This window comes from Leptodactylus fuscus, chromosome 1 (genome assembly GCF_031893055.1).
Source record: "Leptodactylus fuscus isolate aLepFus1 chromosome 1, aLepFus1.hap2, whole genome shotgun sequence".
In the NCBI taxonomy this organism is placed as follows: Eukaryota; Metazoa; Chordata; class Amphibia; order Anura; family Leptodactylidae; genus Leptodactylus; species Leptodactylus fuscus.
Window position 1 is genome coordinate 178255300 of NC_134265.1, and position 21327 is coordinate 178276626.

Here is a 21327-nt window from a genome sequence, read left to right on the forward strand (position 1 = left end):
GTGTTAAAATTTATTTTTTCTAAAAGTCGCCATATACTGACAGCCGTAACATTTTTATACGTCTGTATAAGGGGATGCATAGGGCGTCTTTTTTTGCGGGAACGGGTGTACTTTTTAGTTCTACCATTTTCGGGAAATGCTATTGCTTTGATCACTTTTTGTTCAAATTTTTATCAAAATCAAAACAGTGAAAAAACAGCGGTTTGGCATTTTTGACTATTTTTCCCGCTACGGCGTTTACCATACAGGAAAAATATTTTTATAGATTTGTAGGGCGGGCAATTTCAGACACGGGGATAACTAACATGTATGTGTTTCACAGTATGTAACTACTTTTATATGTGTTCTAAGGAAAGGGGGTGATTTGAATTTTTAAAAATTTTTTTGCATTTATTAGACCCACTGCGGTTTTGAATCCCAGGGGGTCTGATCACTAATGCAATTCATTACAATGCTAATGCATTGCAAAATACTGGCACTTCTATTTCAGGCTATGTAGCATAGCCTGCAATAGAAGTAATGTAATGACTAACCTGGAAGCCTTCACATAGTAACGTGACGCCGGCCTCGGAGCTTACTCTGGGTGAAGGTGATCATAAAGAAAATGGCGGTTCCCATGCGCCGCCGGGAAAATGGCGCCTCCTTGGCACCCATGCGGCCGCCATAGTTACACACCCGATATGCGCCGTACTATTATGGGATGTCGGGAAAAGGTTAATTACTTATATTTGCAAAAATGTTTAACTTTTAATTATCTACAAATTTAAAAATAATTATGTACATGGGAATATCCCTTTAAGTCAAATGGGGAGTAGTTAGTGGGAAGAGTTATTTTATATGCAGTTTTGCCTGGGAAAACCACTTGCTGGAGCACACGGCAAACGAGAAGTGTCTCTCCCTTTGTTTTGTGTTTTGTATGTGGTGACATGACGGCCTGGATGGATTGGGTCCTTGGACTTGGCGGTAAATTGGCACATTGGGCGGAGTCATCAGTGTATGCCCCATTCATCTTAAATTATACAGTTATGGTTTCTGACCTGGCACATGGTGGGACTCTTTCAGGGTTGCATCTTCAGGAAGCTTTTATGTTGAAGAAGTGGTTCATATTTATTCTCCATTGTGTCACTGAGCCGGTGGATCAAATCCAACAGGTGTCTCGGGTTTTTATTTGGGCGATTACATGTCTCAGTAGAATGCAGGAGCAGGACATGGGTCGGCCTGGTAGCCGTAAGGATGATTGCTTTGGGTAACAGGAGTTGATACTCAACACTAATCTGCAATACCCCGTCATGAAACAATATCCTACCTATACATTGATCAATTATAATATGCCGAACTTGAACCTCTGCATCTGCTACAACTATGCCACTAATAACATTAATAAAAACATATCCCCTTAAAAAATAAATAATATGTATATATATATATATATATACAGTGGGGCAAAAAAGTATTTAGTCAGTCACCAATAGTGCAAGTTCCACCACTTAAAAAGATGAGAGGCGTCTGTAATTTATATCATAGGTAGACCTCAACTATGAGAGACAAAATGAGAAAACAAATCCAGAAAATCACATTGTCTGATTTTGTAAGAATTTATTTGCAAATTATGGTGGAAAATAAGTATTTGGTCAGTAACAAAATTTCATCTCAATACTTTGTTATATATCCTTTGTTGGCAATGACAGAGGTCAAACGTTTTCTGTAAGTCTTCACAAGGTTGGCACACACTGTTGTTGGTATGTTGGCCCATTCCTCCATGCAGATCTCCTCTAGAGCAGTGATGTTTTGGGGCTGTCGCTTGGAAACACGGACTTTCAACTCCCTCCAAAGGTTTTCTATAGGGTTGAGATCTGGAGACTGGCTAGGCCACTCCAGGACCTTGAAATGCTTCTTACAAAGCCACTCCTTTGTTGCCCTGGCGGTGTGCTTTGAATCATTGTCATGTTGAAAGACCCAGCCACGTTTCATCTTCAATGCCCTTGCTGATGGAAGGCGACGATGACGATACATGGCCCCATTCATTCTTTCATGTACCCGGATCAGTCGTCCTGGCCCCTTTGCAGAGAAACAGCCCCAAAGCATGATGTTTCCATCCCCATGCTTTACAGTAGGTATGGTGTTTGATGGATGCAACTCAGTATTCTTTTTCCTCCAAACACGAAAAGTTGTGTTTCTACCAAACAGTTCCAGTTTGGTTTCATCAGAGCATAGGACATTCTCCCAATACTCTTCTGGATCATCCAAATGCTCTCTAGCAAACTTCAGACGGGACCGGACATGTACTGGCTTAAGCAGTGGGACACGTCTGGCACTGCAGGATCTGAGTCCCTGGCAGCATAGTGTGTTACTGATGGAAGGCTTTGTTACATTGGTCCCAGCTCTCTGCAGTTCATTCACTAGGTTCCCCCACGTGGTTCTTGTGATCATTTTGACCCCACGGGGTGAGATTTTGCGTGGAGCCCCAGATCGAGGGAGATTATCAGTGGTCTTGTATGTCTTCCATTTTCTAATTATTGCTCCCACAGTTGATTTCTTCAATCCAAGCTGGTTGCCTATTGCAGATTCAGTCTTCCCAGCCTGGTGCAGGGCTACAATTTTGTTTCTGGTGTCCTTTGACAGCTCTTTGGTCTTCACCATAGTGGAGTTTGGAGTCTGACTGTTTGAGGGTGTGCACAGGTGTCTTTTTATACTGATAACAAGTTTAAACAGGTGCCATTACTACAGGTAATGAGTGGAGGAAAGAGGAGACTCTTAAAGAAGTTACAGGTCTGTGAGAGCCAGAAATCTTGATTGTTTGTAGGTGACCAAATACTTATTTTCCACCATAATTTGCAAATAAATTCTTACAAAATCAGACAATGTGATTTTCTGGATTTGTTTTCTCATTTTGTCTCTCATAGTTGAGGTCTATCTATGATGTAAATTACAGACGCCTCTCATCATTTTAAGTGGTGGAACTTGCACTATTGGTGACTGACTAAATACTTTTTTGCCCCACTGTATATACAGTCCTATGAAAAAGTTTGGGCACCCCTATTAATCTTAATCATTTTTAGTTCTAAATATTTTGGTGTTTGCAGCAGCCATTTCAGTTTGATCTATCTAATAACTGATGGACACAGTAATATTTCAGGAGTGAAATGAGGTTTATTGTACTAACAGAAAATGTGCAATATGCATTAAACCAAAATTTGACTGGTGCAAAAGTATGGGCACCTCAACAGAAAAGTGACATTAATATTTAGTAGATCCTCCTTTTGCCTCTAGTCGCTTCCTGTAGCTTTTAATCAGTTCATGGATCCTGGATGAAGGTATTTTGGACCATTCCTCTTTACAAAACAATTCAAGTTCAGTTAAGTTTGATGGTCGCCGAGCATGGACAGCCCGCTTCAAATCTTCCCACAGATGTTCAATGATATTCAGGTCTGGGGACTGGGATGGCCATTCCAGAACATTGTAATTGTTCCTCTGCATGAATACCTGAGTCGATTTGGAGCGGTGTTTTGGATCATTGTCTTGCTGAAATATCCATCCCCGGCGTAACTGCAACTTCGTCACTGATTTTTGAACATTATTCTCAAGAATCTGCTGATACTGAGTGGAATCCATGCGACCCTCAACTTTAACAAGATTCCCGGTGCCGGCATTGGCCACACAGCCCCAAAACATGATGGAACCTCCACCAAATTTGACAGTGGGTAGCAAGTGTTTTTCTTGGAATGCTGTTTTTTTTTGGACACCATGCATAAAGCCTTTTTGTATGACCAAACAACTCAATCTTTGTTTCATCAGTCCACAGGACCTTCTTCCAAAATGAAGCTGGCTTGTCCAAATGTGCTTTGGCATGCCTCAGGCGACTCTGTTTGTGGCGTGCTTGCAGAAACGGCTTCTTTATCATCACTCTCCCATACAGCTTCTCCTTGTGCAAAGTGCGCTGTATTGTTGACCGATGCACAGTGACACCATCTGCAGCAAGATGATGCTGCAGCTCTTTGGAGGTGGTCTGTGGATTGTCCTTGACTGTTCTCACCATTCTTCTTCTCTGCCTTTCTGATATTTTTCTTGGCCTGCCACTTCTGGGCTTAACAAGAACTGTCCCTGTGGTCTTCCATTTCCTTACTATGTTCCTCACAGTGAAAACTAACAGGTTAAATCTCTGAGACAACTTTTTGTATCCTTCCCCTGAACAACTATGTTGAACAATCTTTGTTTTTAGATCATTTGAGAGTGGGCTGTCCATGCTCGGCGACCATCAAACTTAACTGAACTTGAATTGTTTTGTAAAGAGAAATGGTCCAAAATACCTTCATCCAGGATCCAGGAACTGAATAAAAGCTACAGGAAGCGACTAGAGGCTGTTATCTTTGCAAAAGGAGGATCTACTAAATATTAATGTCACTTTTCTGTTTAGGTGCCCATACTTTTGCACCGGTCAAATTTTGGTTTAATGCATATTGCACATTTTCTGTTAGTACAATAAACCTCATTTCAATCCTGAAATATTACTTTGTCCATCAGTTATTAGATATATCAAACTGAAATGGCTGTTATATACACCAAAATATTTAGAACTAAAAATGATTAAGATTAATAGGGGTGCCCAAACTTTTTCATAGGACTGTATATATATATATATATATATATATATATATATATATATATATATATATATAGGATCTTGCAGAAAGGCACTACAGCGCTGTGCTATTGCGGCCCTGAGTATTGCTGTGATGGTGTAAATGCACACATATGTACTGTATCCCACATATAATAGTTATAGACGTATTTAGAGAGAATCAAGCAATAATACACAGGCATATTAGTGGTGCAGTTCTGTAGATAGACAGGACAGTTCAGTCCAGTCAGAGAGTCTGCAGAGCAGACAGTTAACCCTTTCATTGCCAGGCAATAATCTATATTGTCTGTCATTCTTTCTAGCATTGTACAGTAAATCTGAACAGAAAATTTCTAAGCATTTCTCTGTATGCGAAGGTGCATTGCTTCTATTTAATTCTAGATATACATCACAAACAATAGTAAAGTGGTAGTGGTGGCCGTGATACTGCTAGTAGTGTATCCTATGCTAATGTGAAAAAAAAGAATCTCCATTATTTTGGTGTTATTGATTCTTTTTGTGTATATTCACCGAATACAGTCTAGCCTGCTGTAATCATAAAAACCCATTTAAGGATAGGAATTTCATGCAGTTTTTTTCTCCTCGTGCCTGTTGTGCTGTCCACTCCAAACACAGTGTGAAGGGGGCAGAGCATTGTTGTAAATCTGAACAAAATCTTTGAAGCATTTTTCTGTATGCACAAGTGTGTGTGCATATGTAATTCTAAATACACAATAGTAAAGTAGTAGTGGTGGCCATCAATGGCGGAACTACCGGGGTAGTAGGGGTAGCGGCTGCCACAGGGCCCGGGACATTAGGGGCCCGGCGACAGACGCTATCCCTGTGTTTTTTTTTCTTTTTTTAGTAGGACGTTGCCGGCTGGAGTTAGTCCAGCCAGTAACGGACCCTATATACTTACTGATCCTGGCAGGGGACGGGATCAGTAAGTGACGCTGCGGGCCCCACAAGCATTATTATTATACTGGGGGGTCTTTTCAGACCTCCGAGTACAATGATCGGAGGCCCCGGAAAGGTAAAGCAACATAATAAATGTGTTACTTACCTTTCCACGCTCCTGGTAGTCTTCGCGAATAGTTGTGTGATGTCCCAGGACTTCACAGTAGCACTGGCCGGGGATGTGGGAAGGCTGTCCTCCTACTCCTCCCTGTGATCTACCTGGTAGGCAAGTCACATCTAGATGTAGCACTAGCACATGGTCATTGCTATCAACATTATCAACTGTTTCTCCTACTCCTCTTCTGCACCATCGTCAGTCACTCATAAGAGAATGTATGGCCAGCAGACAGCAATATTTTCCCAGTCATCTATCACTTAACTCAAACCTGGCCAAGCTGCTGTACCTACAGTAGATTAGATGAGGTTCCCACCACGATTCAGCATTATGTTTTGATCTATATAGTTGCATCCACTGACTCAGATTAACCCCTTAACGACCGGCCCATAGGGAATCTACGTCGGCACTGACAGGTCCTTCCTGACTGCCCTATAGGAAAACTACGTCGGGCAGTCAGGGAAGGATTCCCTGTCAGTGCCGACGTAAGTGGAGCGGATCTTAGCTGTATCTTACAGCTAAGACCTTGCTCCATAACCCCCCATCGGAGGGGTCTCCGATGGGGGGTTTTAACCCCTTCAGTTCCGTGATCAAACATGATCACGGAACTGAAGCGGTTCCGTGATGGTGCCGGCGGTATCGGCACCCCCCGCGGTGAGATCGGAGGGTGCCGATATACAAAACATGGAGTCTGGGGTCTGGCCAGTGACCCCAGACTGCCTGAGCCTCCATTACCTGGTTGATCCTGCCCCCAGTACTCAGGAAGCCAAGCGATGCGTCTACATCGCTTGGCTTCCTGATACAGACTGGAGACACGTGCAGCCTGTGTCTCCTGTGTCTCCAGCCTGTAATACTGATTCAGCAATGAAATCATTGCTGAATCAAGTGTCCTAAGAGGGACACATAAAAAAGTGAAATAAAAAGTGAAAAAAAGTGAAAAATAAATAAATAAAGCTTTTGAAAAAAATGAATAAAGTTATAAAGCCCCAAAAGTCTCCTTTTTTCTATAGAAAATGAGTTATGTAAAAAAAAACCCTAAAAATTAATAAAAACAATACATATTTGGTATCGCCGCGTCCGTAACAATCTGTACAATAAAACTGAAATAAAATTTAATGTATACGGTAAACGTCGGGGGAAAAAAACGGAAAAAACCCGCCGGAAGTAGTGATTTTTCACCATCTCACCTTAGAAAATATGCTATAAAAAGTGATCAAAAAGTCATATACACCCCACAATAGTACCGATAAAAAGCGCAGGTTGTCCCGCAAAAAATAAGCCCCCAACCAACACTGTCCACGGAAAAATAAAAATGTTACGCCTCTCAGAAGGTGGCAATGCAAAAATCACTGATTTATGTCCCCAAATGTGTTTTTGTTCTGCAGAATTAGTATTGCATAAAAAAATACTATAAATGAGGCATCGCCGTAACCGTACCGACCCGCAGAATAAAGGCTACATGTTACTTATACTGTACGCTGCATGGCGCAAAATTTAAAAGGGAAAACTCAATGCCAGAATTGATTTTATTTTTTTAAATCCAGCAAAAAAAGAGTTAATAAAATGTACTCAATAGATTGTAAGCACCCAAAAATGGTGTCATTACAAAATACACCTCATACCGCAAACAACAAGCCCATATATGGCCATGTCACCAGAAAAAATAAGAAAATATAGCATCTAGCAATGTGAAGACAAAAACCCGCAAAAATCGCCAAATCATTAGAACACAACTGGCTGCGGCAGGTAGGGAATATATAAGCTGTGCAAGCGTATATCAGGGGACACCCCATATTTACACCTTATGAGGGAACGGACACCAGAAATGACCCCCAAAGTGACCCCCAGAGTGACTCGACCAATCATAGGAGCTACTGGGACATAGTAGAGAATTTGGTGTTTGCAATGTCCTCCGCACCGCTTATATATTCCCTCTTCGCCATCCGCTGTGCAGTCACGTCTGGGATACTAATACTCACTACACTCCCTAATAAATTCTTTGAGGGGTGCAGTTTTCAAAATGGGGTCACTCCTTTGGGGAATCCACTTTTCTGGTACCTTACAGGCTCTACAAACATGACATGGCGTTCAGATACCAAACATCTGAATCTGTACTCCAAAAGCCGCATCGCGCTCCTTCCCTTCTGCGCGCTGCTGTGCGCCCAAACTGCAGTTTATGCCACATGTATGACACATGTATGACACTGGTGTACCCGTTATATCGGACGTAATGTCATATGTGGGTATAAACTGATACTAGGGCACAGCCGGACACAGAAGGGAAGAAGGGTCATTGGGTTTTTGGAGCACAGACGGTTTGGTTTTTGGATGCCACGACACTTTTGTAGAGCTGAAACGCCAGTAATGTGGAATCCCCTGATATGAGACCTTATTTTGGAAACTACACCCCTGAAGGATTTATCCAGGGGTACAGAGAGCATTTTTAACCCCTAAGTGTTGCTATAACTTATTATCCATAAATGAATACGAAGCTGATTGTGAGAAGTGAAAATACCAATTTTTCCAGGAATACGTCATTTCAGTGCGTAATATGTTGTGTCCGACTTGTATCAGAGATGAACGCTCTGAAAGCTGTTGTGCCCGGGATACCCACTTAACAGTTTTTGGAGTGTGTATCTCTGCTGACATAAGTTGGGCACAACATATCAGATACTGAAATGGCGAATCTCTGGTAAACTTCATTTTTAACTTCTCATTATCAGCCGCAATTTCATTTCTGGAAACCAAATAAATGCAACACTCAAGGGTTAAAAATGCTTGCTACGCCACTTGATAAATCCCATCAGTGGGCTAGTGTCCAAAATAGGGTGACATGTCTGCAGATTCCACTTTATTGGCAATTCAGGGTCTTTGCAAAAGTGATGTCCAAAAACCAAACTGTGCTCCAAAAACCAAAATAGCGCTCCTTCCCTTCTGTGCGTGGCAGTGCCCATACAGCCATTTCTACCCACATTTGGCATTAAGTCCGTTATCCGGGGTACACCAGTGTCATACATGTCGGCATACACCGCCATTTGGGTACACAGCAGGGCGCAGATGTGAAGGAGCGCTATGTGCTTTTGGAGTGCAGATTTAGATTGTTGGTGTTTGGACACCATGTCACATTTGCCGAGACCCTAAAATTGCCCCTACAAAATGGGGTCACTTCTTGGGGAATTCCAGTTTACTGTCACCTCCAGGGCTCTGCAAAAATGTCATGGCGCCCAGAGGGTCCCTCTAAATCTGTACCCCAATAGCTAAAAAGCGTACTGCTCCTTCCCTTCTGAGCCCTGCTGTGTGCCCAAGCAGCAGTTTACACCCACATATATAATTTTTCGACCCCCGGGATCGCCCACTTAATAGTTTTAGGAGTGCAGGTCTCTGACAACACAAAGTGGGTGCAACGTATTGGGCACCGAAATGGCAGATTTCTTTCAAAATTTCAATTTTCATTTTGTACATTAATTTTTGGGAAGCATTTTTAGGCTCAGAGTGATAATACACCTTGATACATTCTTTGACAGGTGTAGTTTTTAAAATGGGGTCACATTTGAGGGGTTTCCATTGTATTGGTACTTTAGGGGTTCAGCAAATGCGACATGGAACCTGAAAACTATTCCAGGAAAATCTGCCCTCCAAAATCCAAATAGCACTCTTTCCATTCTGAGCCCCACCATGTCCCCATACAGAAGATTATGGCCACATATGGGGTATTGCCGTGTTCAGGAGAAATTGTGTAACAAAATGTGGGGGGCTTTTTCTCATTTAACCCCTTGTGAAAATGAAAACTTTGGGGATAAAGGGACATTTTAGTAATTTTTAACCTACACATCCCAAGGTTAGTAAAATCTGTGAAACGGCTATAGGGTCAAAATACTCACTATACTCCTCAATTAATACCTTAATGGGTCTAGTTTATAAAATGGGGTCATTTATGGGGGTTTTCAATTGTTTTGGTAACGTAAATCTTGTTTGAATGTGCAATGGGCCTAAAATATCTGCAGGCAAAATTTGTGTCTTGAAATCCAGTTGGTGCTCCCATCTTTTTGGGCCCTACCGTGCGTCCGTACATAGCATTAAAGCCACAAAGTGTACATTTTTGAACACGGGAGAAATGGGGCCATCTATTTTGGGGTGTTTTTCTTTATTTTCATGCCTTGTGTGTAAAAAAAACTGCCTTTAAAATGACTCTTTTGTGTAAAGAATATGACAATTTTTTGTTTGACACAAATTCTTTTAAAACCTATGGGGTCAAAATACTCACTATACCCCTCAATGAATACCTCAAGGGGTCTAGTTTATAAAATGGTGTCATTTATGGGGGGTTTCAATTGTTTAGGTAACTCAAATCTTGTTTGAATGCGCAATGGGCCTGAAACATTTGGAAGCAAAAATTGTGTCTTGAAATCCAGTTGGTGCTCCCTTCTTTTTGGGCCCTACTGTGCGTCCGTACATAGAATTAAGGCCACAAAGTGTACGTTTTTGAACACAGGAGAAATGGGGTCATCTATTTTGGAGTGTTTTTTCTTCATTTTCATGTGTTAGGTGCAAAAAAACTGCCTATAAAATGACACTTTTGTGTAACAAAATGACATTTTTTTGTTTGACGCAAATTTTCTAAAAACATATGGGGTCAAAATACTCACTATACCCCTCAATGAATACCTTAAGGGGTCTAGTTTATAAAATGGGGTCATTTATGGGGGTTTTCAATTGCTTTGGTAACTCAAATCTTGTTCAAATGTGCAATGGGCCTAAAATATCTGCAAGCAAAATTTGTGCTTTGAAATCCATTTGGCCCTCCCTACCTCTTGGGCCCTACTGTACGTGCGTACATAGGACTAAGGCCACAAAGTGTACATTTTTTAACACGGGAGAAGTGGGGTGATATATTTTGGGGTGTGTTTCTTCTTTTTGATGTGTTGTGTGCAAAAAAAACTGGTTTTAAAATTACACATATTTGAAGAAAATGAAAATGTAATTTTTTTCATCATTTGTAATAATTCTTGCAAAACAATATTTGTTTGATCAAAATGCTCACTAAACCGCTCAAAGATACCTGAAGGGGTCTAGTTTTACAAATTGGGTCATTTAATGGAAGGTTCTGTCATTATGTCACCTATTCCTGTCTGCAAACATAGCTTGGTACAGGAAAAAATCACAAACTCAAAATTTCCAAAATTTGCTTATAAACTTGATAAACTTCTAAATTGTCTAAATTACTCAAATATGCTAAAATTATTTCAAATATGCTTGAAACACAAAAGGAACATTTGGAAATATATAACTAGTAACTTTTTTGCCCTGTATTATTGTGCATATGTGAGATATCGCAGCTGAAAATGGAAAACATTGTAAAAATTTCAAAATTTTCAGCATTTGCGAGTTTTTTAATAAATTTACACAAGTTATATCAGTCTAATTTTACCTTCTCAGTAAAGTACAACATGTCACGAAAAAACAATATCAGAATCGCTTGGATGCGCTATACTGTTACAGAATTATTCACTGATAAAGTCACACAGGGCAAATTTCCAAAATTTGGCTTGGTCATTAAGGTCTAAAATAGGCTGGTCACTAAGGGGTTAAAAAAACAAAAAAAAAACATATAGTAAAATAAAGTACAGTAAACCTGGTCTTGTTTTGCTCAAGTACATGGCTTATAATAATAAGTAAAATTATTAAGAATGTTTCAAACATTGTTCTTTCGTATTTCAGTATTGTGTTAGTGTTTTGGCTAATAAATGTTAATGACAGTTTAGAATTCCACTGTATGGGTGCTTAAAGGGGTCATTCATTTTCAGTAACTAAATGCTATTGTTTGTATAATAAAAAGTTATTCAATTTTCCAATATACTTTCTGTATGAATTCCTTATGCTTTCTGTCATTTACTATTTCTTTTTGGAGGACCTGTCAATGGTCGTGACTCACAGGCGCACAGCTCATTACAAGAGAGATGTCTAAATCCAGAGCTGTGACTGTTACAAGCTGTGCACCGATGTGCCAATCGCGTGGACTTTCCATCACATGACCATGTATGGATTTTTATTAAATAAACAATATAACAATGATAACAAGCAGAGAAGTAGAAATCCATATAAAACTGATTTAGAAAGGATATTGGAAGATCATTTAGTTTTTGATTATATAAAGGATAACATTTATTTACTTGGGCAACAGATCACTCTTGCAGCCAGTGATGGTTAGTTTAAGGTGGCATCTAAGGTGTCTCTGTACAATGCAATGCAATTCCAGGGTGGTGATGTCTTGTCATGGTGAGGGCAGCCTCCTTAAGGCCCCTATGTCACCCTCCTATGCATATCTATGAAATAAGAGTCTTATGGATACACTTTTTCTTTCATATTTCAAACTATAGTACATTGCAATGCAGAAACATCACTATTTACTATAGTAGTAAACATGCTGCCTAGTGGTCAAGTCCTAGTATGGAATTATGTGCAAATGTAAAAAAATAAAATAAATAAATGCTGCAAAGTATGAAAAAAAACAATAAAATAAAAAAACAACATAAATAGTCCTTTTGTTAACATTTTTTTGTAACAGAAAAAATAATAAAAAAAGCCATATTTCGTATTGATGCATCCATAAAGACTCATACTATAAAAAGAGAATATTATTTATCTTCAATGGTTAAAAAAAAAAAAAAAAGCATCAAAATTGTATGGTTTTTTGTCTATATTGTTTGAAAAGAAATCATTAAAAAATTATCAAAAAAGTCACATAACTAGAGATGAGTGAGTAGTGAAATATTCAAGATTCGATATTCGTTTCGAGTAGAGCCTCAATATTCAACTACTCGATCGAATATCGAATCTGATTATAGTCTATGGGAAAAAATGCTTGTTTCAGGGGAAACCACTATTCGACTAAAGGAGAGTCACCAAGTTCACGAATAGCAGGAGCAGAGTGTTTAGGAGGAGCGAAGTGCAGTTAAAGAGCACACACCCCATAGACTGTAACCAGTCAGTGCGCTTTAACTGCACAGCGCTTGCAGTTGCGCTGATATTCCATTCGGGGGGGGGGGGGGGTGTCCTCCTGCGGACTCCTTCCGGATGGGAGGCAAGCGCTAATGTGAATTTACTCACCCAAATACATTAATAAAAATTATCTACCATATCTCTACTTTATATTGGCATTATCTTTTAATCTTGTTTCAATTTATTTTGGACATTAGAAGGGTTATAAGTGTAACAGAAATTTTCCAAATTTACATTTCAGTTCTGAAGGGCATTTTAAAGGCCTATACATAACCCCCATAAATAACTGCACCCCTCAAATAAATCAAAACAGCATTTGGGAAGTTTGTTAATCCTTTAAGTACTTCAAGGGAATTAAAGTAATATAGAGTTGACCATTTAGCGCTAAAATTTACACACTGTTACAGAATTTCTCCTGAACATAGCAATACCCATATATGGTCATGAAATGGCAGTGCTCAGAATGGAAAGACGGCTATTTGGCTTTTGCAAAACTCCTAAAGTACCAATACAATGGAACTCTCCAATAAAGTTACTCCATTTTGGAATCTAGACCCTTCAAGGAATTTTGCAAGGGGTATCATTTTGAGCCCAAGAGCGCTTCCCAAAAATAAATGTCCAAAGTGAAAATTTTAATTATTAAAGAAGTATGCCATTTCATTGCAGAGACACACACGCCTAACACTTTTAGGAGTAGCGGTTACTGCTGCTGCTTTTACTACTAATCATCATCACACATCTCATCTCCTGGATGTTCAGCGCTGGCTGCGCTACAAACCCTTGGAGTGGATTTACCACCATTTTCTGTTTATTGACCACTATTTGTGTCGTGGACTCTATGGATTGTTCAATGTGAGCTGGTTTGTTTGGAGAGAACGGACGTGGACATGACAAGAGGCTGAGGACACCGACTGCCGGCATAGAGATCGTTCTGCTGCTTTTTGCACTTTCTAGTGGATGTAATTGAAGATGCTTCTGTCTATTTGGTTCCTTGGCTCATATCTGCACACCCAGCAGCCCAGATCTGTCGGTCAATATCCTGCAGCCAGTAAAAGCAAAGAAGGAGCCCTTTGAGAAGGTCTGTCCTGGGCAACAGAAGATTTGGCACAGTGTACTTGGGAAGCAGGATTTCAGATGAGTTGCTGGTTGCTGTGAAGCATGGCTCTAAGGAGTCGGTGACAGACTGGGGAACCCTGAATAGAGTAATGGTGCCCCTGGAGGTTGTAATGATTAAGAAGGTGGGATTTGGCTTCAGGGGTATGATCAAGCTGCTGGACCAGTGCTCAGAGGTGAAGGTGTACTACACTTTTTAGAGTATAGATTTAGAGGGACTCGTTTTTGTTCACCATGTTGTTTTTGCAGATCCCCGGAGTTGCCAGTGAATTGGAATTCCCCAAGGAGAGACCCCATTTTGTAGGGACAATTTTCGGATTTCTCCAAACATGACAACAACAAGACCAACCATCTAAATCTGTTCTCCAAAGACTAAATTGTGGTCTATCATATCTGCATTCTGCAGAAATAGCAGTTTAAGCCCACATGTATGACACCCTTGTACGTAGGATAACATACTTAATGTCATTTGTGGGTATAAATTATTGTTTGGGCACACAGCTGGGCACAGAAGGGAAGGAGAACTATTTGGCTTTTGGAGCACCGTCTGTAGAGCACTTTTATAGAAGCCCCTGAATTGCCAGTAAAGTGGAATCCGCTGATACATGATCCCATTTTGTTAACTACACTCCTCGTGGCACAGTGAACATTTTTAACTCTTGAGTGTTTTGCGTTAATTTAGTTTCCAAAATTGAATGTGCAGCTGGTATTGCACAGTAAATTTCTGGAGAAATTGCCATTTTCACTTTTAGCCATCAGCTTCTCATTCCTTCCTGGAAAATAAATTAATGCAATACTCCAGGTTTAAAAATGGTTACTCTACCCCTAAATAAATTGCTTCAGGGGTGTAGTTATCAAAATGGGGTCAGGGGGTTCCACTTTATTGGCATTTCAGAGGCTCTGCAAAAGTGGAATGGCATCTATAAACCAAATAGTGCTTCTTCCTTTCTGTGCCTTGCTGTGAGCCCAAACAGCATACCCACATATACACACATATAACATTGTTAAGTACATTATTCAGGGTATAACAGTGTCTCTCATACATGTGGGTATAAACTGCAGTTTGGGCACACAGCGGGATACAGATGTGAAGGAGTGCTATGTGGGTTTTGGAGCACAGATTTAGATGTTTTGTATTTGGACACCATCTCATGTTTGCAGAACCCTTGAGGTGCCAGTAAAGTAGAATCCCCTACAGAGTGACGTCATTTTGAAAACTGCTCCGCTCAAAGAATTTATCAAGGAATGTAGTAAGCATTAGTTACCCAGATGTGAATGCACAGTATAAGGCGAAAAGTCAATATGTAAGTTGTGCAGAGTATATTGGGAACACCAAATTCCCTATTATTTTACCAGTAGTTTCAATGATTTAAGGGTCACTTTGGATTTCATTTCTGGTGTTTTTTCACTGGTAAGCTCTAAGGTCGGCGCCCCACAGAATGTAAACACCGTGATTTGTGCTGCAGGAAAAATTGTGTCGTTTTACAGTCAGGGCAAAGTGGATGGAATTCTAAGTCCACTTTGTGGTAAAAACTAGGGTGCGAACACGCCACAATTTCCCCAAAGGTATAATTGAAATAGAAAGTCCGCAGAACAAACCTCTGCAAACTTTCTGTCAAAAGTGCTGCGGGAAGAACTGCAATGTGTTCCCGCCACGGTTTTTCCCGCAGTGCTTTTTAGCTGTGGGACATCCTGTGGGGCCTTAGCCTAAATCTGACTTTGTTTTTTTTTTGTGCAGGATCAACCAGGAATCTGGCTCTGGCAAGTGTTAGAACCACCAATCAGAGCTCAGCTTTGACCAGGGGTGCTGGAGCAGGTTGTTAGCTGTAAGTTGCAGACAATACCCGTTCCAGAGACCATCCACTCAGACACTGAGTGAACAGAAGACTTCCACAGCTGCACCATAATAATACGGCGCATGTTGCATATGTATTAAAAACGTAGTAACCAGAAGTCTGCTGTAAGTTTTACAAGAAACTAAATCAGAGGCAGCATAAAAATACTACAGAAATAGCTACTTGACCTAGATTTACAGTCAATGCCATTACAAACACTGCATCACTTATGCTTACTCACACTACTGCTTACTCATGGTTTAGTATTGTGTTACTGTACAACAGAGGCTGAAGAAAATATAGTATAACTTTTTCTATGATAAACATACATTAACCATGGTAATGTGGATTATAAATTTGTATATTTTATATGTGATTTCATTTGGAATTGTTTATTTGGTGTCATTGGTACATACGGTTTCTTTTTAAAAGACAAGAATCAATAATCATATAGTGCTTTTTTAAATATGCAAAACATTCTGCAAACCAAATTCCCTGTATATAATATAATACATTTTATATTTCAATGTAGTCGTTAACCACTTCCTGACTGCCTATTGACTTTATACAACTGGACAGGGTGCTTCCTATAGAGGGCAGCATAACAGAGGCACTGCCTCCCTATTTACATATTGGGAGACAGATTTGCATATTCCTCCCATGATCCCTTACAGTGGCTATGGCTATGGCTGTATAAGTCTCCACACACCTAATAGGTGGTCTCTCCTTGAGGAGTGACATTATTCCCATAATCTGGTCTCTCAGCCTCTCACTTCTACCTCACTTCTCAGTTCTCTCTACGCTGCGCTGACGAGGTCCAATCAGACCGAAACGGCCGTCCGTAGCTAAGAAACTGACTTGGTAAAAATCCCACATTATGCAGTAAAGGCTCCTGGGAAAGTTGGGCATGATGTTCAGGGTGCTTCCTATAGAGGGCAGCATAACAGAGGCACTGTCTCCCTATTTACATCTTGGGAGACAGATTTGCATATTCCTCCCATGATCCCTTACAGTGGAGAGACTATGGCTGTATTAGTCTCCACACACCTAATAGGTGGTCTCTCCTTATGGAGTGACATTATCCCCTTAATCTACAACTGGATGGTTAGCAATTAACTCTGCAAGGATTTATACGTCTGTGCAGAGTTAGTAGTATCATAACATTGTGCAGCTGCAGAAATGGGGAGCAGGCTTGTGATCTGCATTATGAAACTAGGGAACTAGATCATGTAATCACCTGACCAACAGTAAAGTACACCTCAATAGTTTTGAATTAAAGGGATCTTATCATTAAAATGCTATTTGTTTTTACTAACACGTAGGAATAGCCTTAAAGGGGCTCTATCATCAGGAAAAGTCATTTTTAAATAATCACATCCTTGCATAGGCATTAAAAAGGCTATACTACACTTACCTTTAGTATGTAAATTGCCTCAGTGGTTTCTAAATAAGTCAGTTTTTATTCATATGCTAATCAGAGAGAGAGATACATCGTGCACTCCTCTCCTATTATTTCCTATGGGAGGCTGCTGCTGCTGATGATGACTCAGCTTCCTGTTTGCACACACATAGGAGATAATAGGAAAGATGATTGCTGCTGGGAACTTCCTGTGCTGGCTGGAAGCTCATTAGCAAATGAAAAAAAACTGATTTATTCAGAAACCACTGAGGCAATTTACATACTAAAGGTAGGTGTGGAATAGCCTTTTTAAAGCCTATGCAAGGATAATAGTTAATGCATAGTTGCATTATGCATAGTTAAAAATGACTTTTCCCAGTGATAGAGCCCCTTTAAGAAAGGCTACTCTTCTCCTACCTTTAGATGTCTTCTACGCGCCACCATTTGGTAAAAATCACAGTTTTCTTCGGTATGCAAATGAGTTCTCTCGCAGCACTGGAGGCAGGCCCCAGCGCTCAAACAGCACTGGGGGCGTCCCCAATGCTGTGGGAGAAATATCCAGCGAAGCCTCGATCTTCGTTTGTAACGGCCTATCTCTGTGTCTTCTTCCGGCACTGGGGACGAACTTCTATGCATGTGCAGTCAGCTTTGCTATCGGGCCTCGGGCAGAGCCGACTGCACATGCCCATGGCCATTTTCTTTCTTACGTGGGAGAGGCCATTACAGACGAAGATGGAGGCAGCACTGAAGATTTCTCTTGCAGCATTGGGGATGCCCCCAGTGCTTTTTGTGTGCTGGGGACCGCCCCCAGTGCAGAAAACTCATTCGCATACCAAATAAAACCGGGATTTCTACCGAATGGTGGCGTGGAGAAAACATCTAAAGCTAGGAGAAGAGTAGCCTTTCTTAAGGTTATTCCTACATGTTAGTCATAAAAATAGCATTTTAATGATAGGATCTCTTTAAGTCTACCAGCAGCTCCCCTCTCCCAACACATAGAAGTAGACACTTTGATAATCTATTATTATTAGACTTTTTATTATTATATTATTATTATTATAATAGTTATTAGAAATTTGTGAACACTTCAACAACTCACATTACCAATTCTCTTGTCACAGAGGTGAGTCTGACATTGTCAGCCCTGATTAGACAATGTTATTTTGTTGTAACACCTACTTGTTAATGTATTCAGAGATTTTTAGGAAGAATACAGTACAACACAGAGTTAAAAAAAAAAGATGTTCTACAATTATTATTAGTGAAATATTATTAGTGAAATATACAAATTAACAACAAACAGCCAAGTCAGGAGAGCTGATACGATTGGCCATGTTGGCGTTAACCCTTAGTATTTTAGCACTGATACAGTTTTGACATTTTCCTGTCTGTATAGTCATATTAGATGTTGTGTTCTGGGAACATGGTAGCATTTAGCTATTGATTAGGGCACACTTTTATGAATGGGGAAGACTGGAACTTGCCTAGTCGGGAGAAGGGAGTGACTTCAGGCCAAATCACGAGGAGAATCGGCCTGAAGAATGAGCATGTCGCTTCTTTTTTCATGGAGCCGGAAGAAACGGCTCCCGGAAAAAAGAACTGACCGGCTCCCATTGACTTCAATGGGAGCCATCTTTTTGGTCAAGATTTTGAGGTGGATATAGTCTCAAAATCCTGACCAAAAAACCCCATGTGAACTCACCTAATAGTTTTCCTTTTGTTTCTGTTTTGCTCAATAAGAATTTAAAGAGAGTAGAGAATAGAGTTTACAGTCATTTGCTATAGAAATGGGGGCAGTTTACCTCAAATTCTATATACATGATAAATTCTGCAACATTATTACAATTTAGTATTCACTTTTAGTAATAAGACTTGAGGAATGCTATTAAATACAATTTGTGTGGGTACACTGGTAGTAGGTACAGTATGTATTAAGTGATGTAAAGGCTACACTTGCAGAAGAATAAATGCATACATATGAGTATAGGGTCTTATAAGAATTTCAGTTGGCTCAAATACAGAAACATGACACCTGAAGGGTGTGCCATATACTACTTATCAATGTATGGTATAATTTTACCCTCAAATACAGACTGCACAATATCTGGAATATAAGCCACAGGAAAAGTAATGCTTCATACAAATAAGACTACGGATGTATTATTGACGCATTATATTATATATTCAACTCAGAGTCATAGCTGTTGTTTCCTTTACCCTGGCCGAGATTCAGTTTTCTGCCATAGCCCATTATCTAAAAACATATTTTACATCATACATCAGAGGTTCCATTTACATATACACATCCGATGTATGACATTAAATACAAATCTAATTTTAGACTAAGGGCCCACATTGCAAAGTGCAGCAAAAAAACTCTGTAGAAAATAACGCAGTAGTAAGAATTGCACTTTTTTTCTGCAGTATTTATACCTATAGGAAAACGCCAGCGTTTATGTGGATATAATTGACATGCTGGATTTTTTTTTTTTTAAATGCAGCTTTTCTGCTTCAGACTTTTTTCTGCAATGTGTGGATGGGACCGGCCAGAATCCCAACCACTCTGCAGGTACTGTAAAACAATGCGTTTTTACAATGTGGGGCTTTAGTCTTACATAGAGCTGCAGATATAATACTTGCATTATTTTGCACTAGTCCATATGGTTATCAGAATCGATGAACAAAGGCTTAAGTAACTGATTTAGCTCTGCTACATCCAGATGAATAACCAGGATTATGAACAGAGTAATGTTGAAAATAAGAGGGCAAGGAAGAAAAAATAACTAATAATATAGATCATTGCAATAGCAAATCCTGTGTACTAAATATATATATATATATATATAGATAGATAGATAGATAGATAGATAGATAGATAGATAGATACACACACAATTGAAGTGTGTTGAGCATTAAACTCATACATAATAATACACTATAATTAGTCACTTTCCTTCATAGATATGCTCCTGAGTAACTGATAACCTTGTCCTTCAGCTGAATATAATGTTATAATAATAAACTTAACATTAAATGAATAATCAAAGTACTACATAATTATAAATAACGTGAACATTTACCACTTCCAGCCCTCCCTCAACCCTCTTAAAACGCATATCCGTGACCAAGCTACAAGATGAAGTTGCTCAAACCTTTGGGGAGTCTTTCAGCCAAGCCAAACGCAGCAACAGTGAAGATAGAAAGAAGTGGAATGTGTGGTAAATCTTTCATGATTAATTTCCAAAAAATTGGTGTCTTTAGAGAAACAGAGGGAAATTCCAAGCCTCTTTCATTTTAAGCCCTGGTTTGCTCAAGTACTGCAAAGTAATGACTGTTTGTGCAACAGGCCCTGCCGGATCTAAGTATACTCAGGAATTCTGTGACTTGGCTGGAGTGATGGACATGGCCAGCTGGTGTACATCTACTTAGGTCAATGCAAGTACGCAGGGCTCAGGAAACAAGAGAAAGCAAATCCGTCTAGAATCCTTTTTAGTGGAACATTGTGATATACCATACCGGCAGGCTAAGCATAACAGTAAAATACTTGCAAGCCTGTCATATGCCTGGCGGGGGCAACTGTTATAAGATGAAGTGAGAGCAGGTTTAAAAATATTCAGGCAATATGGGTGGCCTAGAAAGTATACAGTTTGGTTGAGCTGTCAAAAACCTCACAGTACAACATACAGTGTTTTCCTATAGCTTGAGCAACGTACACAACAGAATACGATTGCAGTTAACTTCGCACCTGTGAATCGATTATAGACCAGAGAAAAACTGTCGGGTGGACTTGGCTTCCTTTACAGGCTGTAATGTTTGGCTGAATTCACACGGAGTATATTGGTCAGGATTTTGAGGCCGAATTCGCCTCAAAATCTTGACCAAAAAGCCGGTCGTTTCTTTTTTCCAGGAGCAGTTTGTACCGGCTTCCGGAAAAAAGAATGGACATACTCATTCTTCATGCGGATTGCACCTCGCTAATCCGCCTGAAGACACTCCCGACTAGGCTCATTCATTTGGGCCTAATCCAGATCGCAGTGCCGCGACTGGATACCGGTGCACTACAGAGGCATCCAGTTGTGGCTACTCCGCAATTTGGACCGGAACCTGAGGCAGCCTCCGCCTCAGATTCCGGTCCAAAACACTCTGTTTGAACTTAGCCTTAATAGGTGATATCATTGTTTTTAAAGAGAACCTTTTACCTAAGTTTTTAATCTAAATGACCGTGTTTATGAAGGCTTGATATTAGTTCTACACAATAAGTTACACAATAAGTGTAGACAATAAGCTACAA

General features: G+C 40.0%; 1 protein-coding gene across 1 annotated transcript in view; it reads right to left on the reverse strand.

The window, feature by feature from the left end:
- Window positions 1-20355, reverse strand: part of MUSK (muscle associated receptor tyrosine kinase) — a 127440-nt gene extending 107085 nt beyond the window's left edge. Inside the window, exon 1 of the mRNA XM_075280346.1 lies at window positions 20189-20355. Coding sequence (XP_075136447.1) covers window positions 20189-20267 — 79 coding nt within the window. The 5' untranslated portion in view covers window positions 20268-20355. The remainder of the gene's footprint in view (window positions 1-20188) is intronic.
- Between the last annotated feature and the right edge of the window lie 972 nt (window positions 20356-21327).